Source organism: Rhodamnia argentea, chromosome 11 (assembly GCF_020921035.1).
Source record: "Rhodamnia argentea isolate NSW1041297 chromosome 11, ASM2092103v1, whole genome shotgun sequence".
Classification (NCBI taxonomy): Eukaryota; Viridiplantae; Streptophyta; class Magnoliopsida; order Myrtales; family Myrtaceae; genus Rhodamnia; species Rhodamnia argentea.
In genome coordinates, this window is record NC_063160.1 from 22,524,776 (window position 1) to 22,552,349 (window position 27,574).

At 40.9% G+C, this 27,574-nt stretch overlaps 5 protein-coding genes across 15 annotated transcripts; 3 read left to right on the forward strand and 2 right to left on the reverse strand.

The window, feature by feature from the left end:
- The first annotated feature begins 1,228 nt into the window (after positions 1 to 1,228).
- LOC115756833 (protein FAR1-RELATED SEQUENCE 5) lies at positions 1,229 to 5,040 on the forward strand. Of its 2 annotated transcripts, none has more exons than XM_048272187.1 (3): positions 1,229 to 1,582; positions 1,753 to 3,966; positions 4,536 to 5,040. In XM_048272187.1, exons 1-3 carry the CDS (start codon positions 1,571 to 1,573, stop codon positions 4,707 to 4,709), a joined length of 2,400 nt encoding a protein of 799 aa, XP_048128144.1. In that variant the 5' UTR covers positions 1,229 to 1,570; the 3' UTR covers positions 4,710 to 5,040. The 2 variants fall into 2 exon arrangements, with proteins under 2 accessions (XP_048128144.1, XP_048128143.1); XM_048272186.1 differs by having other exon boundaries at positions 1,239 to 1,582; positions 1,704 to 3,966.
- A 322-nt stretch (positions 5,041 to 5,362) lies between these two features.
- Positions 5,363 to 8,675, reverse strand: LOC115756834 (protein FAR1-RELATED SEQUENCE 9). Its single transcript, XM_030696794.2, has 4 exons — positions 8,428 to 8,675; positions 8,170 to 8,332; positions 6,571 to 8,068; positions 5,363 to 5,755 (listed from the first exon to the last, which is right to left on the reverse strand). Exons 3-4 carry the CDS (start codon positions 8,050 to 8,052, stop codon positions 5,588 to 5,590), a joined length of 1,650 nt encoding a protein of 549 aa, XP_030552654.1. The 5' UTR covers positions 8,053 to 8,068; positions 8,170 to 8,332; positions 8,428 to 8,675; the 3' UTR covers positions 5,363 to 5,587.
- A 2,203-nt stretch (positions 8,676 to 10,878) lies between these two features.
- On the forward strand, positions 10,879 to 13,230 carry LOC115756866 (pentatricopeptide repeat-containing protein At4g38150). 9 transcript variants are annotated; one of them, XM_030696836.2, is made up of 3 exons: positions 10,915 to 11,029; positions 11,157 to 11,180; positions 11,941 to 13,230. In XM_030696836.2, exon 3 carries the CDS (start codon positions 11,952 to 11,954, stop codon positions 13,017 to 13,019), a length of 1,068 nt encoding a protein of 355 aa, XP_030552696.1. In that variant the 5' UTR covers positions 10,915 to 11,029; positions 11,157 to 11,180; positions 11,941 to 11,951; the 3' UTR covers positions 13,020 to 13,230. The 9 variants fall into 9 exon arrangements, with proteins under 9 accessions (XP_030552697.1, XP_030552691.1, XP_030552695.1 ...); XM_048272002.1 differs by having other exon boundaries at positions 10,934 to 11,013; XM_048272000.1 differs by having other exon boundaries at positions 10,955 to 11,013; positions 11,945 to 13,230.
- A 208-nt stretch (positions 13,231 to 13,438) lies between these two features.
- Positions 13,439 to 15,943, forward strand: LOC115756817 (pentatricopeptide repeat-containing protein At3g62890-like). Its single transcript, XM_030696774.2, has 2 exons — positions 13,439 to 14,193; positions 14,308 to 15,943. The coding sequence occupies exons 1-2, from the start codon at positions 13,861 to 13,863 to the stop codon at positions 15,895 to 15,897; spliced, it is 1,923 nt and encodes a 640-aa protein (XP_030552634.1). The 5' UTR covers positions 13,439 to 13,860; the 3' UTR covers positions 15,898 to 15,943.
- Positions 15,944 to 16,335: 392 nt separating this feature from the next.
- On the reverse strand, positions 16,336 to 27,245 carry LOC115756814 (phototropin-2). 2 transcript variants are annotated; one of them, XM_048271999.1, is made up of 24 exons: positions 26,908 to 27,245; positions 25,927 to 26,564; positions 25,233 to 25,415; positions 24,558 to 24,649; positions 24,197 to 24,476; positions 23,596 to 23,812; positions 22,991 to 23,061; positions 22,095 to 22,201; positions 21,852 to 21,901; positions 21,640 to 21,744; positions 21,431 to 21,490; positions 20,808 to 20,897; positions 20,478 to 20,554; positions 20,179 to 20,263; positions 19,641 to 19,721; positions 19,002 to 19,105; positions 18,541 to 18,590; positions 18,226 to 18,332; positions 17,990 to 18,112; positions 17,742 to 17,793; positions 17,522 to 17,634; positions 17,158 to 17,298; positions 16,897 to 17,015; positions 16,336 to 16,704 (listed from the first exon to the last, which is right to left on the reverse strand). In XM_048271999.1, exons 2-23 carry the CDS (start codon positions 26,535 to 26,537, stop codon positions 16,899 to 16,901), a joined length of 2,916 nt encoding a protein of 971 aa, XP_048127956.1. In that variant the 5' UTR covers positions 26,538 to 26,564; positions 26,908 to 27,245; the 3' UTR covers positions 16,336 to 16,704; positions 16,897 to 16,898. The 2 variants fall into 2 exon arrangements, with proteins under 2 accessions (XP_048127956.1, XP_030552629.1); XM_030696769.2 differs by having other exon boundaries at positions 26,875 to 27,245.
- Positions 27,246 to 27,574: the final 329 nt, after the last annotated feature.

Consider the following 27,574-nt stretch of genomic DNA (forward strand, 5'->3'; position numbering starts at 1 on the left):
ATTATTGTGTTCCCGCCTCTTGACTTGCGGTTTAGGGCATTCATTCCCCTACTCGATTAAATAACGAGAGGAAGCGAATCCAAAGAAGAAATGCAGGTCGAGAGAATTTTTTTACTAGAAAACAAGTTTAGAAATATAAATATTTGAAAAAAAAATATTTGCTTTATTTCTTTCTTTCTTTTTTTTGAATCGTTGCTTCATTTCACGGGACATTTTTAATAGCATGGGAGGAATATGAAGAGTGATTTGATCAAAAGCTTTTGATCCGGTAAATTATAATAGCAAAAGATTAGTTTTAAACTTTTATAAGTGTTAATACTATGAAAAACCTCAAATTAGTACACATATATAAATTTATTCAAAACTAATTTTTTGACAACAAAATATTTCAAACTGATGTACACGTGATAAGTTTACCCTGAACTAATTTTTTTATTACCGTAAACCTCCAAACCGGTACATCTGCTACAATTTTGCTATTAGTTTTCGTTAAATTGAATTAATACCACGAAAAATCCAAAAAGTGATACACTCGGTGGGTAAAACCCCAACCTGGTGACTCATCGATTGTCACATGTCATCGAATTCGGTAATTTAGTAGTAAAATTTAACGAAATCAACGGAAGATAAATTTATCGTATACTAGTTTTGAAAAAAAAAATTGTGGTGAAAAAATTAGTTTGGAATAAATTTATCATAAATATATTAATTTGTGATTTTTAGCAGTATTAAACCCTTGTGATAAAGAGCGAGAAAGACCGATTGTGAATCGGAATAAACATACAAAATGAATAGTGGATGAGATGTTTGCATAAAAGTTCAATAGTACAATTTCTTACAAACATAGATATGTATTATGTCTTGTAATCAACAACTCCGAAGCGTGGCCCAGAAATTAAAACAAGAAAGAAATAAATAAAAAAAAGAAAAAGCCAAACTTTTTTTCTACGGTTTAAAATTTCATTAACTAGTTTTATTTTTGTTTCTCGTATGTGAAGTGAAGACTTTTTCCGCCGAAAACAGAAAATTGAAAAAGAAAAAAGACAATATTATTGAATAATCATGTGAGGTCACGTCACGTGGTTTTCCTTTCCTTCCCCTGAATCATGTGCTCACCGTTCACGTCCCGCTCTGCATCGGCCTCAGCCGTATGATCACATCCTCCTTCAAATCAGACGGTGATCACCACCCTACAGTCAACGCTCAACGACCCCGAACTTGAGAAACCCAGCAACACACGATCGCCACCCCAACACTCCGTCCGCCATTCTCAGGCTTCACGATTCTCTCTCTCTCCCTGTCTCTCCTTTTCCACTCGTGCCAGTTTCATCACTCCTCTCCGTTCAATCGCAAGCAGAAAGCTTCAAACTTGATCGTATTCTTCCGGCGAAACATCTCGCGGAAGCTACAGGGGCTTCCTTCGTCGCTTCTGTCTCAAAACCCTAGCGCGAGAAATTTCTCGCTCTCCGTCGCCTTCATCGGTGTCCGCCCCATTGCTCTTCGAAGCAGAAATGCCGGCTGCTTCAATCACGGTGACGCACGTCAATTAACACTCCGCTCGTTGTTTCTCATGCTCCCGAGGGTCAGTTCTCTCTCTCTCTCTGTCTCTCTCATCGCCTTGTGCGAATACTGCGTAGACACTCGCTCGATATTAAATGCTTGTGTTGCGTCTGCTTTCCTGCTGTCGATCGCATGATATGAAGCGTTCGAGTTAAGTGCAAGGCAGTGGCTGTTTGGGATATTTTCTTTCAGCTGCATATGGAAAACGAGGTGATTGAATTCGACATAGGGTTAGGAGGTGGAGTTGGCAGTAGTGGGAGGGAAGTGGACGATGATGGTGTGGACATAGAGCACCAAGCCGACGATGAGGACATGATTGATAGTCCACAAAATATCAGTGGCGGAGGCGTTTTTGGCAGTGGAAGTGGCGAGATTTATCTCCCTGACGGGGATCTGCTGGATCTCGAGCCTTATGAGGGGATGGAATTTGAGTCAGAGGAGGCTGCCAAGGCCTTTTACAACTCGTATGCTCGCCGTGTTGGGTTTAGTACCCGCGTGAGCTCCTCTCGCCGATCCCGGCGGGATGGAGCCATTATTCAGAGGCAGTTTGTTTGTGCCAAGGAGGGGTTTAGGAATCTGAACGAGAAGCGGACGAAGGACAGGGAGATCAAGCGCCCAAGAACGATTACAAGAGTCGGATGCAAGGCCTCTCTGTCGGTGAAGATGCAGGATTCTGGTAAATGGGTCGTCTCAGGGTTTGTCAGAGAGCATAATCATGAGCTGGTTCCCCCTGATCAGGTGCATTGCCTCCGCTCTCACAGGCAAATATCTGGCCCCGCTAAGACCTTGATCGATACCTTGCAGGCAGCTGGTTTGGGTCCTCGAAGGATCATGTCAGCGTTGATAAAAGAGTATGGTGGAATTAGTAAGGTCGGGTTTACGGAGGTTGACTGTAGGAACTACATGAGGAACAATCGTCAGAAAAGCTTAGAAGGAGATATTCAGCTACTTCTGGATTATTTGAAGCAAATGCAAGCTGAGAATGACAATTTCTTCTATGCAGTGCAGAGTGATGAAGACCAGTCTGTGTGCAATGTCTTCTGGGCTGACTCGAGGTCGAGAATGAATTACACTTACTTCGGTGATACTGTCACGTTTGACACGACTTACAGGTCCAATAGATACCGTTTGCCATTTGCACCCTTTACTGGGGTGAATCATCATGGACAACCGATACTATTTGGCTGTGCTTTTATGATTAATGAATCTGAATTATCATTTGTCTGGCTTTTTAAGACATGGCTTGTGGCAATGTCTGGACGCCCTCCGGTGTCAGTCACAACCGATCACGATGCAGTGATAGGCTCAGCAATTGCACAGGTTTTTCCTGAAACTCGTCATCGCATCTGTAAATGGCACATCTTCAAGAAGTGTCAGGAGAAGCTGTCGCAAGTATTTTTTAAGCATCCAGCTTTTGAAGCAGACTTCCACAAGTGTGTAAATTTGACGGAATCAGTTGATGAATTTGAATCTTGCTGGCTGGCGCTCATTCATAGGTATGACCTCAGGGATCATGAATGGCTTCAGACAATATATTCTGCCCGTAGGCACTGGGTCCCTGTATATCTTAGGGACACGTTCTTTGCAGAGATGTCTATAACTCAGCGTAGTGATAGTATGAACTCATATTTTGATGGATATATAAATGCTTCGACTAATTTGAATCAGTTTTTTAAATTGTATGAGAAAGCGCTGGAGAGTCGGAACGAGAAAGAAGTAAAAGCAGACTATGATACGATGAACACTTCCCCAGTCCTCAAAACCCCATCTCCGATGGAGAAGCAAGCATCTGAGTTTTACACAAGGAAGCTTTTTATAAGATTTCAAGAGGAATTGGTTGGCACACTTACCTTTATGGCATCCAAAGTTGATGATGACAGTGAGATCATTACCTACCAAGTTGCCAAATATGGGGAGGATCATAAATCTTACTATGTTAAGTTCAATGTTCCGGAGATGAGAGCAACTTGTAGCTGCCAGATGTTTGAATTCTCAGGTCTTCTTTGCCGACATGTATTAGCTGTTTTCAGAGTGACCAACGTGCTTACCCTCCCACCTCATTTTATTCGAAAACGATGGACAAGAAATGCGAAGAGCAGTGTTACTTTAGAAGAACATGCTAATAGCTTATATACAAATTATCTAGAGTCGCATACTGTCCGGTACAACACCTTGCGACATGAGGCTTTTAAATATGTCGATGAAGGGGCAAAGTCTCTGGATGTCTATGATGTGGCAATGAGTGCTCTTCAAGATGCTGCAAAGAAAGTTGGTCTTGCTTCAAAAAATGAGGGAAGGGCTGTCATGGTCAATGGACGCAGTAAAGATGATTTAATGCGGCATAGGTCTTCATATAATATTTCAACTGGCCGTAGTCATATGACAGCCGGCCAAAGCCTATCCGAGGTACGAATCATCTCTCTAATTCAGCCATTGCTTTGTCCCTCTAATTGGAAATGACACTTGCCTATGCCTGCCTCTTCTTTTCGTGTAAAATCCTTCCTAGTCAATTTTGTTGTTTCCTCCCCTTTTATTATGTGTGGTGTATTTACTAAATAATGCCACTTTTCCTGTATCCTTAGTATGGTCGTGTGAGAAATGATGGTTAGATCTTGAGATTGTCCAGAGTTTACTTACCTTGTGGAAAGGATTGACTAACCACTGGAAAAACAAACTGCTACCCTACAGTCTAAGATTATTGGACAGTGAAGATTTTCAGAATTCATCTGATGCGGACCTTAGGTTGGTTGTTAAAGCAACAATTTTTCTAAAGATGTCAGTAATTTTTTCACTGCTAAAGTTTCTCAGTGTCTCTGATTTCTCTGAAAGATTAGGTCCCAAGTCTTTTTCAAGTTGCATTGACACTTGTCAGATCTCCATCCTGTATTTGTAATCAGATAGTGATCATGCCTACAGAATGTATGGTGAAACATGTTTTCTGCTGAGGCCTGAAATTGTTTGTGTATCTCTTTCAGGAGGATATGGACCGTAAGATTGGAGAACTCATCAATGAACTAGAGTCTGCAAATCGGAAGTGTGAATTATATCGGGCTAATTTGCTTTCGGTACTAAAAGAAATTGAGGATCATAAACTTCAATTGGCGATAAAAGTGCAGAATGTGAAAATCAGCATGAAAGATGGCATTTGATGATGCGCTAGAGCAACGCCCTGTGGCGGTTCATCTTGGGCTACATCAACCGTGAAACAGGCCTCGGTCGCATCTGCTTTGGCTGCTCAGGAAGAAACAAGGTGCTCTTTGTACATATAGGGTCAGCAGATGAATAGAGTGTAGGAACTTTCTAGGTAGCGTTGTTTGCCTCTCTCTGGCTTTCTTTTCTTTCTTTCTTTTTAAAGAATTGGGGGAATTACGTTTTTATAATAGAAGCGGCCAATTTCTTCCAAACCCTAAAAGAAAGGCATTTGCTAGGTTTGATACTTATCTCACTGCCTTCAATAATTAATACGGGCTTTACCGACAATCAGGGAGTACCGCTATAATTTTGCGGGGAGACAATGTTTACTTGTAAAGTCTCATTTTAATTTCAATTTCGCTTGGGTGCACCTTGCAAGGTGGTCCAACTGTAGATTCCGCGTGCATTATCTCTGTTCAATTGTCTCCGGCATTAACTCCGGGGGTTATCCAACACCGACTGTACAGGATATGTATAGCTTGAAATACAACACGAACTTCAAAAGCCATGCTTGTGAAGATGACACTTGAAGGCTTTGCTTGAGAAAGCAAAAAGATGACCCTTGAAAGGCATTGCTGGACATAATGTGTGAAACTTTCAAGGCATGTACTTTTTACATTAATTGACTATGGTTAAGGCATATAGTATTTCCCGGATGTAACTTTAACTGTCGGCACTTCAACTTTTGTCAAGCACATGGGGAAGCCACGGAATCGGAACTTTCGTGAACCACCGACCTCTCTCTCTCTTAAAGAACACTCACTAGTGAGTTAGATAAGTGCCATGATGAAAAGCTAAGAAACATACAGCTACAAGAACGATTCTCCCAACAGACTCACTCTTTGAGACTTAGCCTAGCATTTTGGACCTTCACTGAGAGCTTTAACTTCTGATCTTCCATATCTTTCAAAATAGCCAGAAGATTTGTCCGATAAACTTCGCATCTTTGATTCGTACTTTCCAATGCAGCAGTCAACTCACGAATTTTCTTTTTCTTCTCATCCTGAAGGCCACAAAGCATTAACATTTACAAGTCCAATGACTTAAGATCACATATAAAGCAAGAATGAAAAGTAACGAGTATAACCTTTCTGCATGAATTGGCACTAGTTTCAGACATCTACAAATTCCATATTCAATCTCAGATTGCAGTTTAAAATTTTCTTCCAACTACTTCTACGATCACATATATCAGAAACTGACAGGCCACATCTACAATGTTCCTGTTATCAACTGTTGTTATGAAGCAAGACATTGAAGACGATAAAAAAACAGCAACATGATATATTCAGCATAGCATGATAAAAGAGAAATCCTTTTCCGTCCAGTATATACCTCTGCAGACAACTCAATGCATAACATTAACTACTCCAAATAACAACAGAGAAACTGAGAAAAATCATCGTATTTATGTGCTTTAAAAACCTTCATTTCTTACCACTCCAAACTGGGGTTCGATCATAATTCCCTATGCTGTACATAAGGAACCCACGCCCCTCTTGGAGGGGATAAAACTAGGTTGGTGCAGGGCACTTCAGATATTATAGCATAGTAACACTTTCCACTAAGTGGATTTTGTTACAGGAATTCTACTATGTTGTTTTGCCAACACCAGCATTTTAGTTCAAGAAAAATCCCAAAACATAAAGTACAGATGAACCAGTAATTACACTGGAGCATCTTGGTTTTGAAGAAAAAGTGGAATAATACAGCTGAAAGTAGCTAAAGTTCAAGAGGGGGTTACATGAACAAATTTATTGGCAAGCCACAAAACTAGAATTAGAAACATGACACGTCCATAAATCAGAACGCACTTACCACGGAGTGAAATGTCAACATGTGATTTTCTCCAGAGGCATGAAACTCTTTACTATTGCCATTTGCCAGATTTCCATCCGGCGCAGCTCCAGGACCTTTATTTTTCACAGCAGCTACCTTCTTAGCAGCATCTTGTAGAGCACCCAGTGCCACATTATAAATGTAGATGGACTTTGCTCCTTCCTCCACGTATTTAATTGCTTCCTGGCGTAAATTATTATACCGCACTGTTAGAGATTCTCGAGGATCATTTGGTACTTCGGGAGCATTCTCATTGGTAATGGAGCCACTCTTGGCATTTCTAGTCCATCTTTTCAGTATATATTGAGAGGGCAGTGTCAAAACATTTTTTGCTCTAAAAACTGCCAGGATATGTCGACAAATGATTCCAGTATATTCAAACATTTGGCAGCTGCAAGTGGCTTTCATCTCGAAAGAATTGAAACTAACAGTGTGTGCTTTGCACTCTTCCCCATATTTTGCCACCCGGTAAGTGCTGACTGCTCCTGAATCCTCAATTTTGGTTGCAGGATTTGCAAGAGTCTCGACTAGTTCCTCCTGAAATTTCATAAAGATTCTTCTCGTAAATAACCCGGCAGCTTGTTTCTCCATAGGAGACGGTGTCTTCAGAACAGGTGGAGTATTGGTTGTGTCATAATCAGCTTTTAGTTCCTTTTCATGCCAATTTGCTACAGCTTTTTCATACTGCTTAATTAGCATCTGTATGGTCGTTGATGCATTGACATAACCATCAAAAAAAGTGTTCAAACCTTCACTTCTCTCTGCCAAGCCTAAATCTCCAAAAAAGGTATCTCTCATGTAAAGTGGGACCCATTGCTCCCGAGCACTATAAATTGACTGAAGCCATTCTTTATCTGTAATGTAATATCTTTGCAGCAGTGACTCCCAGGCTGCTTCAAACTCATCAATTGTCTCAGCCTCGTTTATGCATCTTTTAAATTCAAATTCAAAAGTGGGATGTGATTGGTAAAGGTCTGCCAGCTTGTCTTGAGTTTCCCTAAATATGCCCCGCTTACAAAAACGGTGGCGAGTACCAGGAAGAACTTGCGAAACAGCGACCTGGATAAGTCCGTCAGGATCGGTCGTGATAGAGACAGGATACCGTCCGCCCATAGAATGAAGCCAAGTTTGGAGCACCCAAATGAAAGAGGACTCCGAATCATTCAGAATCAGTGCGCAGCCGAACAAAACCGGTTGCCCATGATGATTCAATCCCGTAAATGATGCAAAAGGCAACTTGTGCCGGCTCGTCCGGTACGTAGTGTCGAATGTCACGGTGTCGCCGAAGTGCGTATAGTTCATCCTAGCCATCGCATCGGACCAGAATATGTTTCCACTGGAGTGGTCATCATCGCTCTCCACCGCATAAAAGAATGCTGGGTTCTCCGCTTGCATCCGTTTAAGATAATCCAAAACGTGCTGACCCCCAACTCCGAGGGCCCTCTCCCTGCCACCACTCATTTTAACTCCCCGGTATCTGTTGATCAATGAGCGAAGTCAAAAAACACCCCTGAAAGGATAACATCATTTCGTAACCAGAGCAAACTAAAAACAATGAAAAGCAAGACAAATTCCAACCTTCAGCTAAAACTCCTAGCCTGATTACGACAGCATCACCAGCATAACAGCAGGAAATTCAACCCTTGACCCATAGAGCTCACTTTCCACATCGTTTGCCACAGTAATTTCAGCAAAAATGCAAAGCTTTAACAGGTAGTAGCAGGAGCAGCTCGAGAGTAAGCTGAAAAGAGAGTTTTTCACCGAGTCGCATGCGGAATCAAACGAACGCGGACAAGACCAGCACGAGATTGAGCGATACCTGAATTGTAAACTAACCTGAAAGACCATGGAAGTGGTGGAAGCAGTTATCAGACCTCTCCGATGTGCTCTGCTTCTTCTAGGGTTCGCAACACACCTCCGATTCGTCCCCAATGCCAGAACAGAAATCTTCAACTGAAAGCTCGAATGATCGAATCGACGGAGTTCGGTGGTTTCGGATTGATAGCGTACTCTGAATCCGCTCGGTCGCACGAGTTGATTGACTCGCTCGGGCTCGCAAGTAATTTTTGCGACTTTTTTCTTTAAAAAGAATTCGTTGTTAAGTGCCCAAAGCACCTCATAAGCACACATGCACACCATTTTTTAAGGGGAAAATGAGACAAATCTCCTTTAAATTTTGGCTCAATATATAATGTAATCTTTAAATTTTTAATTTATGATTTTTAAACTTTAGTCCAATATACAATGTGACTCGCGAGTTTTTAATTTTGATTAATGTGATTTTCGAATTTTGGGAACATGTTTAACTTAGTTCATGAACTATATGAAGATGTTCAAGGTGCAATATGGCCCCTAAATTTTTAATTTCGATCAATGTGGTTCTCGAATTTTTGAAACATGTTTAATTTAGTCCATGAACTATAAGAATACCATCGGATCTCAATCTACCAACGACATTTGGAACCGCGCAATCCGGAGATAATTGAAAGGAACCTAAGCGAGGCCAATGAGTGAGCTGTGGTTCTAGCATATAGTTTGATTTCTCGCTAAAAGAAAAGATTGACAATCAACAAAGGCAAGATCAGCTTCTTGCCCACCAACTCAATCCATCCGAGGTTTCTCCCAGTTTAGGTTTATTGTCATTGCTAGGCTCCCTTATGGGTAGCATTGCTTCGCCTAGGATGATAATTCTAATAATTCATAATCCTTCTCATTATAGTCCTCCTAAAACCAATAGCATTTCAGCTACTATCACTCTACGAACAAATGCCTTCCCATAATTTATGAATTAAGTTAGGACTGAGTTAAATATGTTTAAAAAATTCGGGGATCACGTTGATCAAAATAAAAATTTAAAAACCACATTGCACATGGGATCAAAGTTAAAGTATCATTTGTGATTATCCCTTTCTTAAAAGTCAATCACTAATAAGTAATCGTAATTATAATCATTGTTAATATTACTAACTAATTAGGATTAGCTGTTCTAATCTTGTCTCTGTTTATACTATGTACACTAGTGATGGGCACACGTGCTGCGTATTGGTAAAAGAATTGTCGTTTGAAAGGTTGAACGAAATAATTTTGCAGATAAATATTTGAATTATCGTATAGTGGCAATAACTTACCAATAAAAATACACAATTTACATTAAAAAAACATATATACACACGTGTGTGGACAGGTACAAATATCTTGAGATTTGACATGATTTTAGAAAGGTTACTACTCGATAGGAAAGATTCAGATCTTAATGTTAAAACTCGTAAGAGATTATATTATATTATTTACTTACACATTTACAGATGAATATATTATCAATAAATTAAGTAATTACGAATATTTAGAGCTTTTTTCGAAAGTCCCACTTCGCTTGAAATTAAAGAATATAGGGAAGAGAAGTGAAAAAAAGATTATCTGAATTTCTCAAAAATAAAAGACACTCTTATCTTTACACAACAATACTAGATAAGAGATTACAATCAACTTGGACAGATACTTAATTAATATAAATTCTTACTTTTCATATATAAACAAGTATCGACGATGCTCATGTGATGCGAGTGCCGTAATAATATGATGACTCGCTATACCAGTATACACTAATATACATGATAATATAAAAACTTGTGCTAAAGATCGAGAGGCGTGGAATAGAGAGAGGGAAAAGATTAAATATGGTAGTAACCCATGCTATTGGACAAGTCACTAATGAAGGTCAAGAATGATAATTTTATAAGTAAGTATTCGAATTGATAAATAATGAAAGGAAATTATAGATAGTAAAAACATATAGATATACGTGGAAAGATACGGATATTTCAAATTTAAAATCCTTTTAAGAAAGCCGTTGCTAGACGGAAGATATTCAAATTTTAGTGTGCGAGAGACTATATAGATGAATTGGTTTATTGGTACGCAAAAAAATTGAATATATATGTTAATAATGCAATGAATAGATACGGAAAATCGTACGAAATCAGAAGGCATGAAATAGAAGGAGGAAGAAATTGTCCAGAAAAATGTATCGAGGAATTGTTAAAATAGGCCACTTGTGCTCTCATTATAGAAGTATTGATAAGTATTTTTCCTGTTGCACAAGTTACTAATGAAGATAAATCAGCTATTGGTTAATGGTATAATCATAGTCAAGTATCTATTTTTCACCAATTTGCAATATTTAAAAAAAAAATTATGGGCATAAATGCAGGGAACCAATACAGACAAATGTATTTGGGCCTTGAGGTCCAGATTGGTGGCCCAATTATCGGCCCACAAGGAGGAAGAAGCTTGTCTTCTTGATATTGAGCTCCGCTAACAAGTAGGGGCACTCGCAGAGCTTGAGGATGATCAAGTCAACTTCAACGCAGATTCAGGAATGGTTCACTGGTTGTGGCCAATAACTGGGCATAGATTCATACAGTGAGCGAACTTTCCGGTCTCTCTCTCGCCCTTCATCTTCTTCTTCTTCTTCTTGTTTTTTCCATCCTGATGCGTCCTTTAGCAGCCGAGTGTCTGATAAATTTTTGTTTATGTTCTTGATTCATGTGTTAAAATCCGACCAGCCTCAGGCCTCTTCCCGCATCAAGGTGTGCTCTCTATTTAGGCTGTCTTTCTTACGGTCGACTGGAACGTCTGGTTTCTCTTTCTTGATTGACCCTCTAGATGTTTGATTTATTTCCCAAGTGAAGGGCATCTCTTCTGGGTTATTTCTTTTTGTTTGTTTGTTGGTTTGGTGCTGTTCTAATTATGGGTTGCTGGAGATAATAAAAGACCATTGATCAAATTTGGAACGGTCTATGGTCATGCCACACTAGGCGTGCTATTAGACTTTCTCCTTCTACGGTTGGCTTCAACATTTGATTGGTCGTTGTTTGTGCTTAGTTCAGCTCCCTTAAACTACACAATGATTTTACCTATAAATGATTGACCTAAAAACGAGTATGCAGAGTATCAGAATGTTTGAACTGGTGTGGTTTCCAAATGTGAAGGGGCGATCACATTCAGCTTTAATTTGCATGCATCTCCCCCTGCTCTATTGAGGAACTCTCCTTGATGACCTTTGTTCGATGCTTTTTTTTTTTTGGAAAATTAACTTTGACTACAGGTGTTCATCTATGCATTATGTTGTACCTCGCTTGTCGCATGATGCATACCTCCTTATGAAGTTAAATGCTAGTCTATATGCATTATAACCAAAATGACTAGCTAGATGTCAAGGTTCATGATTTGCTTGTTTAATTGTTTCATGATACTATAGACCCTGCTGCTATGCGCAAGTCGAGCATTTGCGGCTGAATCCGGTTGCCAGAAACTGTAGATCTGCCTAAAAGCATTTCTTTGTCACAGTAAGCTCTAACATGGCAGCACCGTGGCGTCGACTTTGCAACGTCGTCCGTGGTTCCAATATATCTCATGAAAGGATCAAGGAGAGTAGCAGCATAAAGGTGCACAGCATGACATTCCAGGATCTTAGCAGCTCCTTTGGTTTCAATGAAAGTGGGCTGGAAGATGCAAGACCAAACCAAAGCCAGAGCCAGAGCCGGAGCCAAAGCCAAAGCCAAAGCCCTGGCTACAACAAGGACAACCAGTATCAAGCTCCTCCTCCGAACCCAATACCCAATAGACCTTTGAGAGGTCGTCAACAATCTCAACGCATAGAAGGGAACAATGGGCCTAATTTTAGAGGAGAAAGAGTGAGAAGAGATCGATCCGATGATAGTTTCTTGGAAAAATTTAAGCTGAGTTTTGACAAGAGGGATAAGCCCGAGGGAGATGCAGCAAGTGCAACTATCAAGTTGTCTCAGGAAGAAAATAAAGCAAATTCTAACCAAATGGCAACCGAAGGCCAGCCGCCACTCCCAGAAGATGCTGATCAGATATTCAAGAAAATGAAGGAGACGGGTCTAATTCCAAATGCAGTGGCGATGCTTGATGGTCTTTGCAAAGATGGGTTGGTCCAGGAAGCAATGAAGCTTTTTGGTCTGATGCGGGAGAAGGGTTCTATTCCAGAAGTTGTTATATACACAGCTGTTGTTGAAGGGTTTTGCAAGGCCCAAAAGTTTGACGATGCGAAGAGGATTTTCAGGAAGATGCAGAATAACGGGATTACTCCAAATGCATTCAGCTTTACCGTGCTAATACAAGGTTTATACAGATGTGACAGATTGGAGGACGCTCTTGAGTTCTGCGAGGAGATGATTGATGCCGGTCATTCTCCCAATGTGACTACTTTCGTGGGGTTGGTGAATGGGGTGTGTAAGGAGAAGGGTGTTGAAGAAGCTCAAATCATTATCGGCAGGCTCCGGGAGAAGGGATATGTAATTAACGAGAAAGCTGTCAGAGAATTCTTGGAGAAGAAGGCTCCATTCTCATCCATGGTCTGGGAGGCAATCTTTGGGAAGAAACAGTCGCATAACTTATTCTGATTGATTTCGCTTGATAGGCCTGAGCTGGACTTGGCAGTTATGGAATTAAATCTGTTATGAAAAGCATTGTCATATAGGACTTCTATTTTGTCTAACATGGCAGAACAAATCTGCCTGCTTCCTTTAGTGGTAGCCGTTTTCGAAAAGTAGCATAGTATTGTGATAGATGATCCACTTGCTTGGTTTCAATTTATCTTTCTATTTCCATGTGGTACACGCAGCTGCCAACTTGAAAAGACTAATTCAGTGAAATGGTGTTGGATGTGTGATCTCCCAGAAAGAAACAAGAGAGGGCGACTTTAGAGTTGCCAATGCATCACATCGATCATATGAATTTCTAAATGGATTGAATGAATAGATGCTTCGAGCAAAGTTTAAAATGACTTTGTTATTTGTTATTCGAAAGCACTCTTTTTTCTCATCTTTTGCACGATCAGAATGCGAATACTTAATATTTCGAATTACTTTATCAATGCATTCTCTTGTCAAAACCGTTGAATCGTCGAACAAAAAGGGAACAAACAAGTAACTCATAGATGAATAGATTTGGGGGAAAAAAGAAAGTACACTAAGTGCAACCTTGTACAGGAGATGCACAGGCAGAATGCGTCTCGTTGCCTCTTCGCCTTGTCCATTTAAGTCGCGAACATAAAGGGTGAGCACGTGGAGAGCGGAACGCGTCGTCCAAACACATCAAGATCATTCGATCGCGTCGTCGCCTGAGGTTCGCGTTCTACATCCGAAAAGGCATTGGCGGGAGGTAACGGCTTTGCAATTGCCGTCTTCCTTGTGAAAGATACGGAGAGGCAGGCGAACTATGGTTCTCGTCTTCCATGTGTGAATGTATTCGGCACCCAAGAATCTATGGTCTGTTGCCGACCACCTCACTGTCGTACTTCAAAAACATTCCTTCACTCGGAAACAGCTGGAGCAGCTCCACGCCCGAATCCTCGCCGGCGGTCTCCTCCACTCTGCTCCTCTCCTGACCACGTTCCTCTCATCATGCTATCGCTCTCAAGAACCTCGCTACGCTTTGCTTTTCATGCGCAATCTGCCGATGCGTATTCCATCTTTGTGGAACTCGACGGTTCGGTTGTCGCTGGACTCCGGTCTGTGGCCGGATTTTGTGGGTTTATACAATGGGATGCTCCGTAATAGTGTCTTTCCCAGCAAGGTGACGCTTTCTTCGATACTGCGTTCTTGTGCGGCCCACGGTGCGGCCCAGTTGGGCGAATCGTTCCATTGCCAGATTTTTAAGATGGGTTTTGAACTTGACGTGATATTGCAGACTGGGTTGCTCGACTTCTATGGAAAGGTTGGGGATTTGAGGTGCGCAAGAAAGATGTTTGCGGGAATGCTGCAGAGGGACGTGGTGGCTGATAACGCCATGGTTTCTGCGCTTAGCAAGCATGGATGCGTGGAGGAGGCTCGTGATTTGTTCGATAATATGCCGCAGCGGAACTCGGCTTCTTGGAACTCTATGATAACTTGCTATTGCAAGTCGGGTGATATTGGCGCTGCCCGTTCAATGTTTGATGCAAACCCAGTCAAAGATGTGGTCTCTTGGAATGCGGTGATTGACGGGTACATCAAAGCGGACCAGCTACTGGCTGCTCAGGAGTTATTTGTAACGATGGGAACTGCCAGGAATTCTGTTACTTGGAACACTATGATATCAGGTTATGTTCAGTGTAAGGAATTTGGGAAAGCAGTAGCCACATTTCAAGAAATGCGGGTCGAGAATGTGAAACCAACTGAAGTTACCATGATTAGTTTGTTATCTGCCTGCGCTCACCTTGGAGCACTAGACATGGGTGAGTGGATTCATGATTACATCAGGAGGAAGCACTTAAAGATTGATGCTGTTTTAGGTAATGCCCTTATAGATATGTACAGCAAGTGTGGGAGCATAGAGGCTGCTAGTGATGTATTCGACAGGCTTCCTGTGAAAAATATTTTCTGTTGGAACTCGATCATAGCAGGAATGGGCACAAATGGTTATGGTGAAAAGGCAGTTGATCTATTTGCTCTGATGCAAGAGGAGGGACTAAAGCCAGATGGGGTCACCTTTGTTGGACTCCTCAGTGGGTGTAGTCATTCTGGTTTGGTTTCTGCAGGCAGAAGATATTTTTCTGAGATGTATGACATTTATGGAGTTACACCAGCTATTGAACACTATGGCTGCATGGTTGACCTATTGGGACGAGCAGGGTTGCTCAAAGAAGCTGTTGAACTTGTGAAAACCATGCCAGTGAAACCTAATGCGCAGGTATGGGGAAGTTTGCTCATGGCTTGTCAAATTCATAAGGACAATGAACTCAGTAAGGATGTGGTTCAGAATCTGCTTGATTTGGATCCACGCGACGGAGGAAATTACGTGTATTTATCTAATTTGTATGCATCATTAAGTCGCTGGGATGAGGTTAATGTCTGCCGCAAGGTAATGATTGATAGAGGGGTTCACAAAGTACCAGGATGCAGTTCAATAGAGGTGGACGGTATGGTGCATGAGTTTGTGGCTGGGGACAGTAGACATCTGCAGATCACACAAATCAACATGTTTCTTGATGAGATTGCAAAGAAGTTAAAAGAGCATGGCCATGCGTCTAATAGAGCTCTAGTGCTCCATGATATTGAGGATGAGGAGAAGGAAACTGCAGTCAGCTATCACAGTGAAAGAATCGCCGTTGCTTTTGGGCTCATGAGCACACCACCTGGGAAGACTATCAGGGTGGTGAAGAACCTCCGCACTTGCAGTGATTGCCATTCTGCTCTTAAAATTATTTCAAACGTATACAAGAGAGAAATTGTTGTGAGGGATAGGAAAAGGTTTCACCACTTCAAGGATGGATGCTGTTCCTGCAGGGACTATTGGTAAATTAAAACATACTATCGGAGGGCATCATCTGTTTTTGCTATCAATAGACAACAATTCTGAGGTTGTACCTGTGGGTATTACTCACTTCCTTAGGCTGATCAATGACAACCACTTTGAAATTATGAGGCTTCTTTATCCTAAAAGATCGTGTTATTAATATCATTATGTGGAAATATGCCGTTTCTCGCTCATCAGAATTGTGTTCTTCCATGGTTGCTAATCCCGAGTTGTCAAATGTGTCATTATAGCATTTTTCTGCATGATATGAAAGAGTAAACTTCCTGCATTTCGTAAGCAAACTGAATAAAGTCTCATCTCATGTAGCTGTTATGCATAGCAGGCATTCTACCTGCAATGAGAGCTCTCATATGGGTACAAGCATCAGCTTATATTGATTGGCATGCTAGTTTCTTTTTAATGAAGTTGGGCTATACTCTGACAAATTTGTCACTGAAAAAAAATATCTCAACATTATTGATGTCATTAAAAGCCTTTATTGGAACGTTATACACGAATTATTATACCTGACCTCTGTGTCGAACGAAGTTACCTAGAAATACAATGGTTTTTGGCTTTATTTGTCTGCGAGCACCCGTTCACCATACAAACTCAATTGATCACCCTTTTGATTCTGCCCAAACCTATCTATTCTGAGACAGAACTTTAGCTGCTGCTGCTGCTTCCTCTTCTGCTTCTGGACCTTAATAGCCTCAATAATCTGTTTCTCTGTCTTTGGATGAAAGAGTGACACCGCGGCATGTGCAATGGAGATCCTCCGCATAGTAATGTTTGGATACACTCACTTTCCTGCACATTGATCGCCAATGACAAGTGAGAGAGAGCCTAACTAGCAGACCTACCACAAATTCTGTCAAAGACGTTCAGAAGGCATTCATTTCCCTAAGGCAGGTGTTTGCATTTACTGCAGTTATAAGCTGGTCTAGTTCACTGGAGTCGATATAAATTTAGACGTGAACTTAGAAACGGCAATAGACTTGCCTTCAAAATATATCCAGGTCCATGGAAGAGACGAGCACTCCATCCTCTTCCCAATGTACATCCTTGGCTTTTGGATCCTTTCCAATTAGCTGAAGAGGCGCTTCTAGTGGAGGTGGGGACTGCAGGGAAAAACATAATTCAGCAGCCATAAAAGGTAGCTTACGTAGGTTCATGATGCATCTTGGCCTCTATATGATTTCTGAGAGACTAGTTCCTGGATATAGGACAAAGGGTGAGTTTTCACTGCTGAAAGAAAAGTACCATGCAGCGAATGAGAGGCCAGTTGATCTCCCGGAAGAAAGGATGTTGCTTGATTTCATTGGCGCCATTATTTGATCCTAGACGGGATGCAGGATCTCTCTGTAACAACGCATAGATGAGTTGCCTGGCTGCGAGACTTACCTGGAGTGTGAAATAAGGATTCAGTTCATCAGATTCTCCCGAGAGAATGCTAAAACAAATGCCTAGCATAGCAAGTAATTCACATATTTAGGTGGAATATGGCTGTGAAAGTTCAAAGGAAGCATAGTCAGACTTCACTGAAAATCTTTTGGTCAAAGAAGATGAAAATACATGAGGAGGAAGTATGTTTTCATTTAATGTCTAACACAGATGAAGTTCATACTCGAATGCTACTTGGGAATGTTAGATCCTTGTGCAAGATGTTGGCAAATGTCTTCTGCCTGTTCTTTCCTCTAAAAGGCGTCCGCCCATACAACATCTCGTACAATAAGATGCCTGAATGTGTGAAACAAGTAGGTCCATCAGAAACTGACGCAACTGTTGTCATGACCTATCAAATGAAGAGTACAAAGTGATGTCGCCTACAAACTTCATGTACTTACCAAGGGCCCACCAATCGATAACGCTGCTATGCCCTGCTCCTGTTATAATTTCCTGCAAAGACAGATCGAGTTCAACTTGAGAATGTCAGAGCAACCATGCTCAGTTATAACTGAAGCCTTAATTGGAGGATTAAACAATGCATGCTGAACAATTAACAGGACTTTCTGGGTGTAAAGGAACTCCTTATGCAGTTACTCAATAATCTGAACAAAGTTAAAAACCAAAAAAGCATGGAGATCCATCATACAGGTGCAATGTACTCTTCAGTTCCGAGAAAGGAATTGGATTGTGTTACTGGTTCGGCAACAAACATCGCTTGTGGCTGACTCCTTGATTTTCTTCTACTTTTGGGAGGGGGACGATGTATTATCTGTAGAACATGTTAGAAGTTAGTACATTTATGGTCCCTTGTTCGAGCATTCTTTATCAATTCCAAATGATGTTCATGAAAAGTTGACTATATGGTAGGAATAAGAAACTTACTTGGGGTTTACAGGATGTCAAGAAGGATAAGTCGAAGTCAGTCAATACGACATGCCCATCCTTCTGGAGTAAAATGTTCTCAGGCTTCAAGTCCCGATATACTATTCCTGCTCCAGAAAGAACAATACACATCGAATGTAAAAGGAACAAATAAAAGGTTTTCCCATGAAAGGGCATGATCAAATAAAAGGTTTTCTCATGAAAGCGCAAGGAGAAAGATCATCATTGATGAGCTTGGTGCGACAAAAACTAGAAAGATATGCTAGAAGCTTCAGTGACTCTGCATTCATAACTTTTGTTAACTCATTGACATACCTAAGCAATGAAGATATTCCAAACCAACAAGGACCTCTGCTGCATAGAACCTGGAAACAAAGAACAGTTTACACTAAGTAGCTGGAGGTTGTTCCCGGCAAGGGCTAACTATTCCAAACATAAAGCTTAGAAAGGTTCAATTGGTTCTCCACCAGAACAGTCCAACATGGATGATACTAATGAAGAACACCAACTAGGAGGCACTGGTTCATCAAAGAATATATCTGACATTCAAGGATGTACTGCCAAATTGGTAAGATTATTCAATTAATTCATATAGGACAGCCAACATTTGCATCAATCCATGAGGGCAGATAAATATAATCATAAATTGCAGGATGCTAAACCAAATTGGAACGTGAAACCAAAACCATTTCTAGTATCAAGAAGAATTACTGTTCTAAAGCTGGCAAAAATGTTAAAAGAGTTATAGAGTCTTAAGAATGGAATACTGAGAGTACCTTGCAGAATCCTCCGTAAATATTTTCATTGGCTGTTTGTCAATCAAAGCAAACAATTCTCCACCAGGACAAAAGTCCGTGATTAAACAAACATGTGTTGGAGTCTGGAAATGAAACAGAATCGTAAGATGATCAATTGATGCATCAAAAGAGACATCTTATGCATAAGTTTGTACTTCCTAGATAATTTCAGTTCCTAAACCTTTCTACTACATTTCATGATGAAATTCTTGATGGGGAAAGAGTTGCAGCCTGCAATTGTAGAAGAATGACTCATTGAAACACAAACCATGACGCAACTCATGCAGGTAATCTGAAATCGTAACAACCGAACATCGTGAATTGCTAAAAGATTTTTCCTATACATAATGCCTTATACGGTTGTAGCATCCACTAAATCTGCGTATCAAAAAGCAACATCTCCTATTGTTTTTTGTCTTTCATTTATTCTTGTGAATCATTCTGTTGAAGTTTATGGCAATGATTTTGTATATCAATTCCATCCAGACAAGTCCAGTGATAACTCTCTTTTAAATGCAGCTATTGATCATACACATATCCAGTGCCGTTACAGTGGAGTATCTAGGGATGAAGAACATCCAATAATCGGCAAATGTCTTGAAGGAGCAAATGTAAGACCTGAAAGGAACTGTATAGCGTTGGAAGAAACGGATGATCCAGTAATGAAATGATTTCTCTTTCAATACATGCTCGGTGAACCTGCAGGCAACAAACAACCAAGTGTTACATCCTTGAAGCTTTAGACTGAAGTGCTCGAATTACGGATGCATCAGTTAAAGTTAATGTCTGCAGGCTTTTGTTAGTCATGCACACATCCGTTACCCAATGCTACTTGAGGAAATAGAATGATTCCTAATGATTCAGTGCACGGTAGTTTGGAAATTTACCTTTAGAATCACACTAGCAATCAGAGTTGGATGATTACAATGACGATAATCATCAGCTTAAAGACAAAAGATAACCTGGCGCATGACTATTACATTTTTCTCTTAAGTTGTCATTCAAGTCATGATGAGCTGATAATAAAGTTATGATCCACAGATATCAGGTGTTGTGGTGGTGTTAATCATGATGTGCTACAAGAGGACAGCAATAAAACAATATATTGAGAATTAACTGGCAATATTAAAGTTTTGAATCCTTCGCACATGCAAACCTTGTTACGATTCAACATCATTGATTTTTCCATCGCCTTCATAGCAAACAGTTCACCTGTGTCTTGCAGTTCCACCAAATGAACGCTGCAGCAAAATCACAAACTTAGTGAAGTTCTTTAGTTCCAAAATGCGATCTGTTATTTCATTTCTTTTTTAGAATTTATGTACGTAAATACAAATGCATGATCTCATTATCACAATGGATGGATGTCATGGCCTCATAGGCATGTGTAACTGGATACATTCTACATAAAAATGACAGACTGCAACCTAGTTTTTGCATAGGAACCTTGCATACCTCCCAGTGTCGCCACAACCCAAAGGCCTGATGGGCTTAAAATGCCGCAGGCCGATTTTTTCACCGCGTGCTGTGATCTGTTCCAGATATCCAACAAATTATATATTGTTATTAGCACAGATGAGAACAGAGCAGTGAACATGCGAGAAAATTAGAATCCGACAAACTGAAAACATTAGATCAGTGTACTAGAAACACAAATACGTAAATGAAAAGTACAATTTTCCAGACAATATAAACACAATTATCCTATAATTTGAAGCAAAACCTTCCAACAGCATCATAATAGAATACGGCTCGCCAGGAAAATGTGAACTGACCAACACATACCTTTTGGATTGCTATCCATGAAGGACTATATCTTTTGTGAGGCCTTGGGAAGACGGGTTGAGAATGAATTGCCCACAAATCTTCTGGCCTCTAAATGATGGAATCATTTAAATTGCATCAGCTACATTCCAAATAACTTGCAAGAAAATTAGCAGTTTCTCATCTCCCAACGACGTATGAGATGCGACGGCTAAAGTCTAAAACTGGAAATGAAAATGTAAGCGTCAATACTTTAAGCTTCTGAAAATTGATGCAATCATATTTATCATAATAGATGAGTCCTGTGTGCACTAGAACCTGATGTGCTTTCTAAAACAGAAGTACTAAAGGTGTGTGGTAAACGCTTTATATTTTGTAGCACCAAGACAGTTCTTGCTAGCCGTGCAGATAGATGCACAGACAGGAAATATAAGACTATGGAACAATTAGCATGGTCAATAACGAGTAAAAGAAACAATTCCCATTGCAGGGCTTGATTTGATGCTATTTTTTTCCTGAAAGGTAACCCAGAGCACTACAAGACTTGAATGTATCTTTCAGAGAAATGGAAATCAGCGGATTAGTTTTTTTTTTTTGAAAGGCATTAAAGTAAAGCCTAGTCATGGAAAAAAGAAATACCTTACCAAATTGGCATCAGGAAGCTCACGGACAGCTTCATCAACATTTTCAGCTGTAGCTTTGACCTGGTAAAACGGATATAAATCACATTGACCATAGCGGAATACAAGTGCCGATATGTCGTCTATGCTGATGCCTGGAAATACTAGACAGGCTCAAACCAGTTTTTTCTCAATTCTCTGTACACAAATCATTGATCAGCGTGAACTCTCACCAGTTTTGCACTTTGTAGCTCTGTCCTTTCAGAAAGACGGTTCCTAAGGGGTTCCACATGATCACTTCCATCTAGTTGAACACCAATGAAGTATTGAAGCTCACCCTAAAAGATCATACGAACATTTCATGAAAAATGAGAGAAATATTCTGCTGAGAAAGCTGATTCATGAATTGTTTCAATGATTATCTAAAGCAAGAGAAAAGAGCCACCTTCTGGTCGCGCATAGGTTGCAAGTGAAACACGTTCCAAAATTTCTTCCCTGCAAAAATGTGAACTCGATATATATTTGAGTGACGCTAATAAAAGAACTAGAAGGTATATTATTCAACTGAATTGTAATCTCAAATGGGCGTAAAATTCATGATGTGAAGGTTTAATAAAGGGGAATCAAGGTCGAGGTAATGCACCACCAAATTCATTGTAGGGCAGCACCGATCGAACATCTTACTCACCGCTCTTAGTATAGTTGATCAACTGAACAGTGATCTCTCTTTGTTCTCTTATAGCGTCTCTAATCTTGGAGACAATTGACTGATCTGTTTCAGGACCTTGAAGAAACCTGTACCCTTAGAAGTTAGACGTAGTGAGTTAAAGATAGAATATTTACTTATGAGGATCAGAATAGCAGCATTCCATCAGGGAATGTTTCAATATATCAGGATTATTTCACTTTAACTTCATGGAATATCTGGCATTACGACCTTTACTACAACGATGTTATTAGTGCCACTTGTTTACATTCATATTATGTTGCTAATATCATAGTTTCCTATTTTTATGAAACCCTATAACAATATTTTATTGCAAGACTCCTGGTGCAGTGTCATGGAGACTAGAAAATATCTGAAGAACTGAAGTGCCCAGGCAATAATATTAGCAACTAATCTTGGTAGGGTAAGAATTCAAAAAAGGAGATCATCTACCTCTACACTAGAGTAGTTTTTTTTTTTTTTTGGTAAAGAAAAAAATAGAATAACAAATTCTACACTATAGTAGTCGAGTTCTGTGGTGTCAAAGAAATGGGACACAGGAAGTGTTACTGGAAGTTACTCCTCCAAATCGGTTCACTATATGGAAGAAGCACTCTCTCGGATCCTTAGGACATCTTCTCATTTCACTTTCGATCTCTATTATTTGCAGCAGTGTACTATGTTCAGAAAAGAAAATTTTAACTGGCATTTGCAATATTGTGACCAATCTGAATACTGAATGAATCCTTTGGGTTAAAAGACATATGGACCTTGAATTAGAGCAAATGACAAGTAGGATGGGTTAATTATAGTATGGATATGGGCCACCATTGTGAAAGATGGTTACAGATCCTAATACAAAGCACGAAAATTCGCACCTACAATTTCTTCCCAAAATTTCCTCACGGGTATATTCAGTCAATTCAAGGAAGCTGTCAGAAGCAAATATCTGCACAGATAGGACCCAAATAAGTCTGTAGATGTCATCAGCTCAAAGCACAAATGGCATCAGAAGATTCACAAAATAGAAACTGAAAAGCTATCCATACCACTTATTTTTCACATGAACGGATATCTTATCCTGCACAGGGATCTGTAAGACATCTCTAACCACCAAAGTTACAATGATTGTTGAGGTATTGAGTTCATTGTAGCTAGGTGTGTGTATTAGAGTTATTGCAACGTGTTCAGTACCAAATCTCTCAGATACAGTTTTTGGTACAAGTGCAGGTAATACTTGTAAGTCTATGTAGGAGTACGTTGCTTTTCCATATCTCGAATTTGTCAATTGTCATATGCCCTCTATCTATATTTCACCTAAAACCATATATACAAAATTCTAGACAATCATCGAAATTTCCTAGACGAAAATGGATGAAAGTTAAACATCTAATATGTATACAGCAACTTGTTCTTTCTCAATGTTATAATTTCAAATCGCAGTAAGGAACCAAATGATCCCAAGGATGACGACTAAACTTACAATTGGATTATCTGGTAGTCTGGGATCTGTAATCACAAAGTTCTTTTCTATGCGCTCCAATGTGGTTGCAAGGTCTATTCCTTGGCGGATATCCCTCTCTCTATCAGTGCGGTCCCAACTGTCTCTGCTTTCCAAATCTTTTGTCACCAAAACTTCAGGTTCAATACTTTGTTGTAGCTCTTGCTTCCTTCCAATGCTTGGAGACCTCCCTTTGAACCTAGAATCAGTAGAACCTCCCAGCAAAATGTTAGCTATAAGGCTTGCGCAATTGATTAAAGCGAGGATCGTGAGAGAAAAATAGGGATTAGTAGGATAGGAGTGTCCCACTTTCTTGGAAGCATTGCTTTCCTTTCTTCAAATTACCGACAAAGTTCCAAGCACATTTTTTCCTAGAGTTGATGGAGTAATAGAACATATACATGGTTTCAAATGTTTTCTCACATACCAACTGCTGGTTCTGGATACACTAATTGACTAGGAAGGACAACAATGATTTTGAGAGTATCAAAGAGATCACGTGTTTGACATGATCATTAGCTTATTAAATGGAAAAGAGAGAACTGCCCGTGCGCTCATAGAGTGCTTAAATGTAAAAACTCACCCCACCAAGGAGAGATGTCCTGATTTTCGAGATTTCTTTTCCGCTTCTTGAATGGAACTGGTACGCGGCAAACTACTAGCACGATCTATTAGAGGAGTTTGTCTACCAGGGGTGCTCAGTTTTTCGGTATCTGTGTACTTCGGCAGGAAGGAGTCAAGGTTAAATCTTTCCAGTTCTTCATTCCTAACATCGTAACTTATAGACCGAATATGAGATCGTGGATGCTTCACTGTTTGGACAACCTCCGTGATGGATTCCAAAGCCTCTTCCTTCTGACGAGCTGTCACATAAATGATTCGAATATTAGAAGTGAAAACAATGTCCAAGCAGGATGCGGCATCAAGTTGCACTTCACACTTACCATCATAGCGGATTAAGGACTGAGGCAATCCATTTGGCCTCAAAGCTTTATCGACAACACCCTCTGTGTACTTGCTGACCTCAACTTGCATTCTGCAAGGAACTGAACATGAGACAATGCAACATGGAAAGAATCTGATTTATCTGCAGAAACAGATATGTGCTACGAAACTTGTAAAAGAAACATCGCAATCTCATTCTTTTCCACACTCTCGTAAACGTCTTTTATTGAACCACCAAGCCTAGTACCCCTGAGCTCTTCGGATGACTCGATGCATTCGTGAATTCGATGCTCTAGATCCATGGTTTCCATGCATGGAACCATTCCAAATATTTCCGTCTCCATCACTTGTTATTTTCACATAACATGATATGCTTATAAATTGTGCAAGGTCATGTTGCAGCAGCGAGTCAAGTTGCATAGTCGCAGAGATAAAAGGTGAAAACGTCTCCAATAACCTATGGTCAATCTTTCTCTGAGAATCACAAGGAGGTAGGATTGTCAAGATGAAACTACAAGAACCTATAGTAGGATAAATACAGACACCATGATAAAATTGCATATATCTGCCCTCATCTTAGATTGGATGTTCACATGCTTAATGCACATGGAAGACTGGTACGACAAAAAATGTGCGTTACAGACAAGAGGAGTCGAAAGTAATAAAAGACCGACCCGATGAACTTGATGGTGTTTCCTTTGTCATCTTTGATGGGGGTGAGTGTGAGGAGGTTCCAAAAGGGAGTTCCATCCTTCTTGTAGTTCAGAAGCCTACCGCAGTAGCTTTTCCCGGTTTTCACAGCATTCCTTATCTTGGTCACTTCGTTCTGGTCCGTCTCCGGTCCTTGAAGAAACCGGCTGAAGAGGAAAAACACACAAATCCTTCCATGTTTAGTGGGTCGTGAAAACTTTTATGCACAGTCCCACTCATGCTTAAAAGGCAGCACTCGGCATGCAGCTAGTTTACAGAAGAAGACACCTGAGATCACTCTCTTCGTCTCCTACTTCCATTTCAGATACTCTTTGATTTGGTGTTAGATTGCGGCAATTCATGCCGTGCTCGTGTTCAGCAATCATGGCATTGTTCGAAGGATCTTAATAGGATTTTTCCCCGAGAAGAATCGAAACATAGGTGTCGGTTTGAGTTCACCATTGTTTAGAATCATGTTAGCTTTGTTTGTTCTTGCGACATTTCTCAAGTTGCTCACATCATATCGACTGTCATCGTTAATGGGTCAGCAGCTGCATCGGCCTAATTAACTAACATAACGGACTTGATTGTTAAAATGTGGAATTAGAGGTCCAAAGATGGAATTATAGACAAATACGACGAGACGAGGGGACTCAGTCAACTCAGTTCTCGACTCACCAGTTCCTCCCGATGACCTCATTGGAGGAGTAGCCGGTCATGGTGAAGAAGCCACTGCTAGCGTACAAGATCGGGCACTCCGGCTTCGTCGCGTCCGACACCACGAACGTCTGCTGCAGCGACGCCAACGCGTTCTTGAGCTCCTGCGACACCCTCGGCAGCGCCTCCGGCCCGTAGTTCGAGTCCTCCGACGTCCTCATCGACTCCACCGCGAACCTCTCCGACGAATTCGTGCTCCGCTCGCCGCCGTCGCCCGACGCCCTGATCGTGAAACCCGGCGCCTGGAAGCTCCCTTCCCCGCCCTCCGGCTTCACGTACAGCCCCCACTCCGCCGTCCTCTCCGCGATGGACGCTGCGGTCAGGGTTGGGCCTCGCCCGGCTTGGGAGGCCGACCCGCCGTTGGAGGCCGTTGCGAGATTCGGAGGGCTAAGTTCCGAGCTCGGTTGGCTAAGTTCCGAGCTCGGTTGGGGACGATCGGGGGCCTGATGCTTTTCGAAGGCCATCCACTTGCCGGCTTGCTCTCTGTTGACGAAGACCCCCGGAGACTCTTCAATTTCGTCAAGGGCGCCGTGACGGCGCGATTCAATTGGTTCCGGAGCAGGTTTCTCCATCTTCTGACTCTGTTTTTGCCGGGAATCCTGGAAGCAAAATGAGATTAATTTGAGGAAATAAGAACAAATTCAGCTGCTGCTGATTGCTAATCATGATTCTGGAACTTGGGTTTTCTTCTTCTTCTAAATTGAGCTTGTTTACATGAAAAGTTGGAACTTTTAGCTGATCGGCTCCTCTTCCTAGTCATCCATAGCTGCTTCTGGTGCTGTAGTGTTAGGTGACTTGACAAGATTTGAGAAGAGAATGTGAAGTTTCAAAGCAAAAGCACGCTAGGACACTACACTGAAGAGCCAGCGAAAACTACAAAGCCTAGATCAGCTAGCAACAAAAACCAACCTGAATAAGAACTTTCAGTTAAGATCTTCAGACTATCTAAATGGAGACTGAGCCAGTGGGACTCGCTGTTCGAGGCTCAATTTGGAGGAGCCATCAATTTGGCGGCAGCAGCAGCAGCAGCTCCTTCAAAGTTCCCAGTCCAGTCTTGCTGGTTCTTCTTGATGACAAGCTCTGCAAGTCCTCGCTCTGTCTTCAGTCTCTGGCCTACAATGTTTCTGGTAAGAAGTCATCTCTCAAAAGAATGCCCAAAACATACAAATGCTCTAGATTTCTTCATTAGGGGAATGTTCTGTAAAGAGAGTAGAACAGGTGGGAAGAGATAACGTTCAGATTTCAGAATTAATATGAGTCCCCAACTGTTCTTTCATACCCAACAATAAGAACAAAAGAAAAGAATTATATGCTTTACTCATTCTCTATCCATTTGATTCAGATGCATCGTGCGTACGGATGCGCCAGGGCCGTTGGTTCTTTATGATCCATCCAATCATTGTCGATTTAGCATAGTTCTCCCTGTTTTCCTGGATGTCACGTTTTTAGGGAAAAAGAAAATGAGAAATCTTGAAGCGTGTCCTGAAGCAAAACACGGTAGAGAGATTATGTGGCCAGAAAAGATTGATGTGGGATGGTTTGAGGATAGATTTCGCTATCACTTTAAATTTGTTTTGGTCGTTTTGTGGAAAAGTCTGCGTGAGAGTCT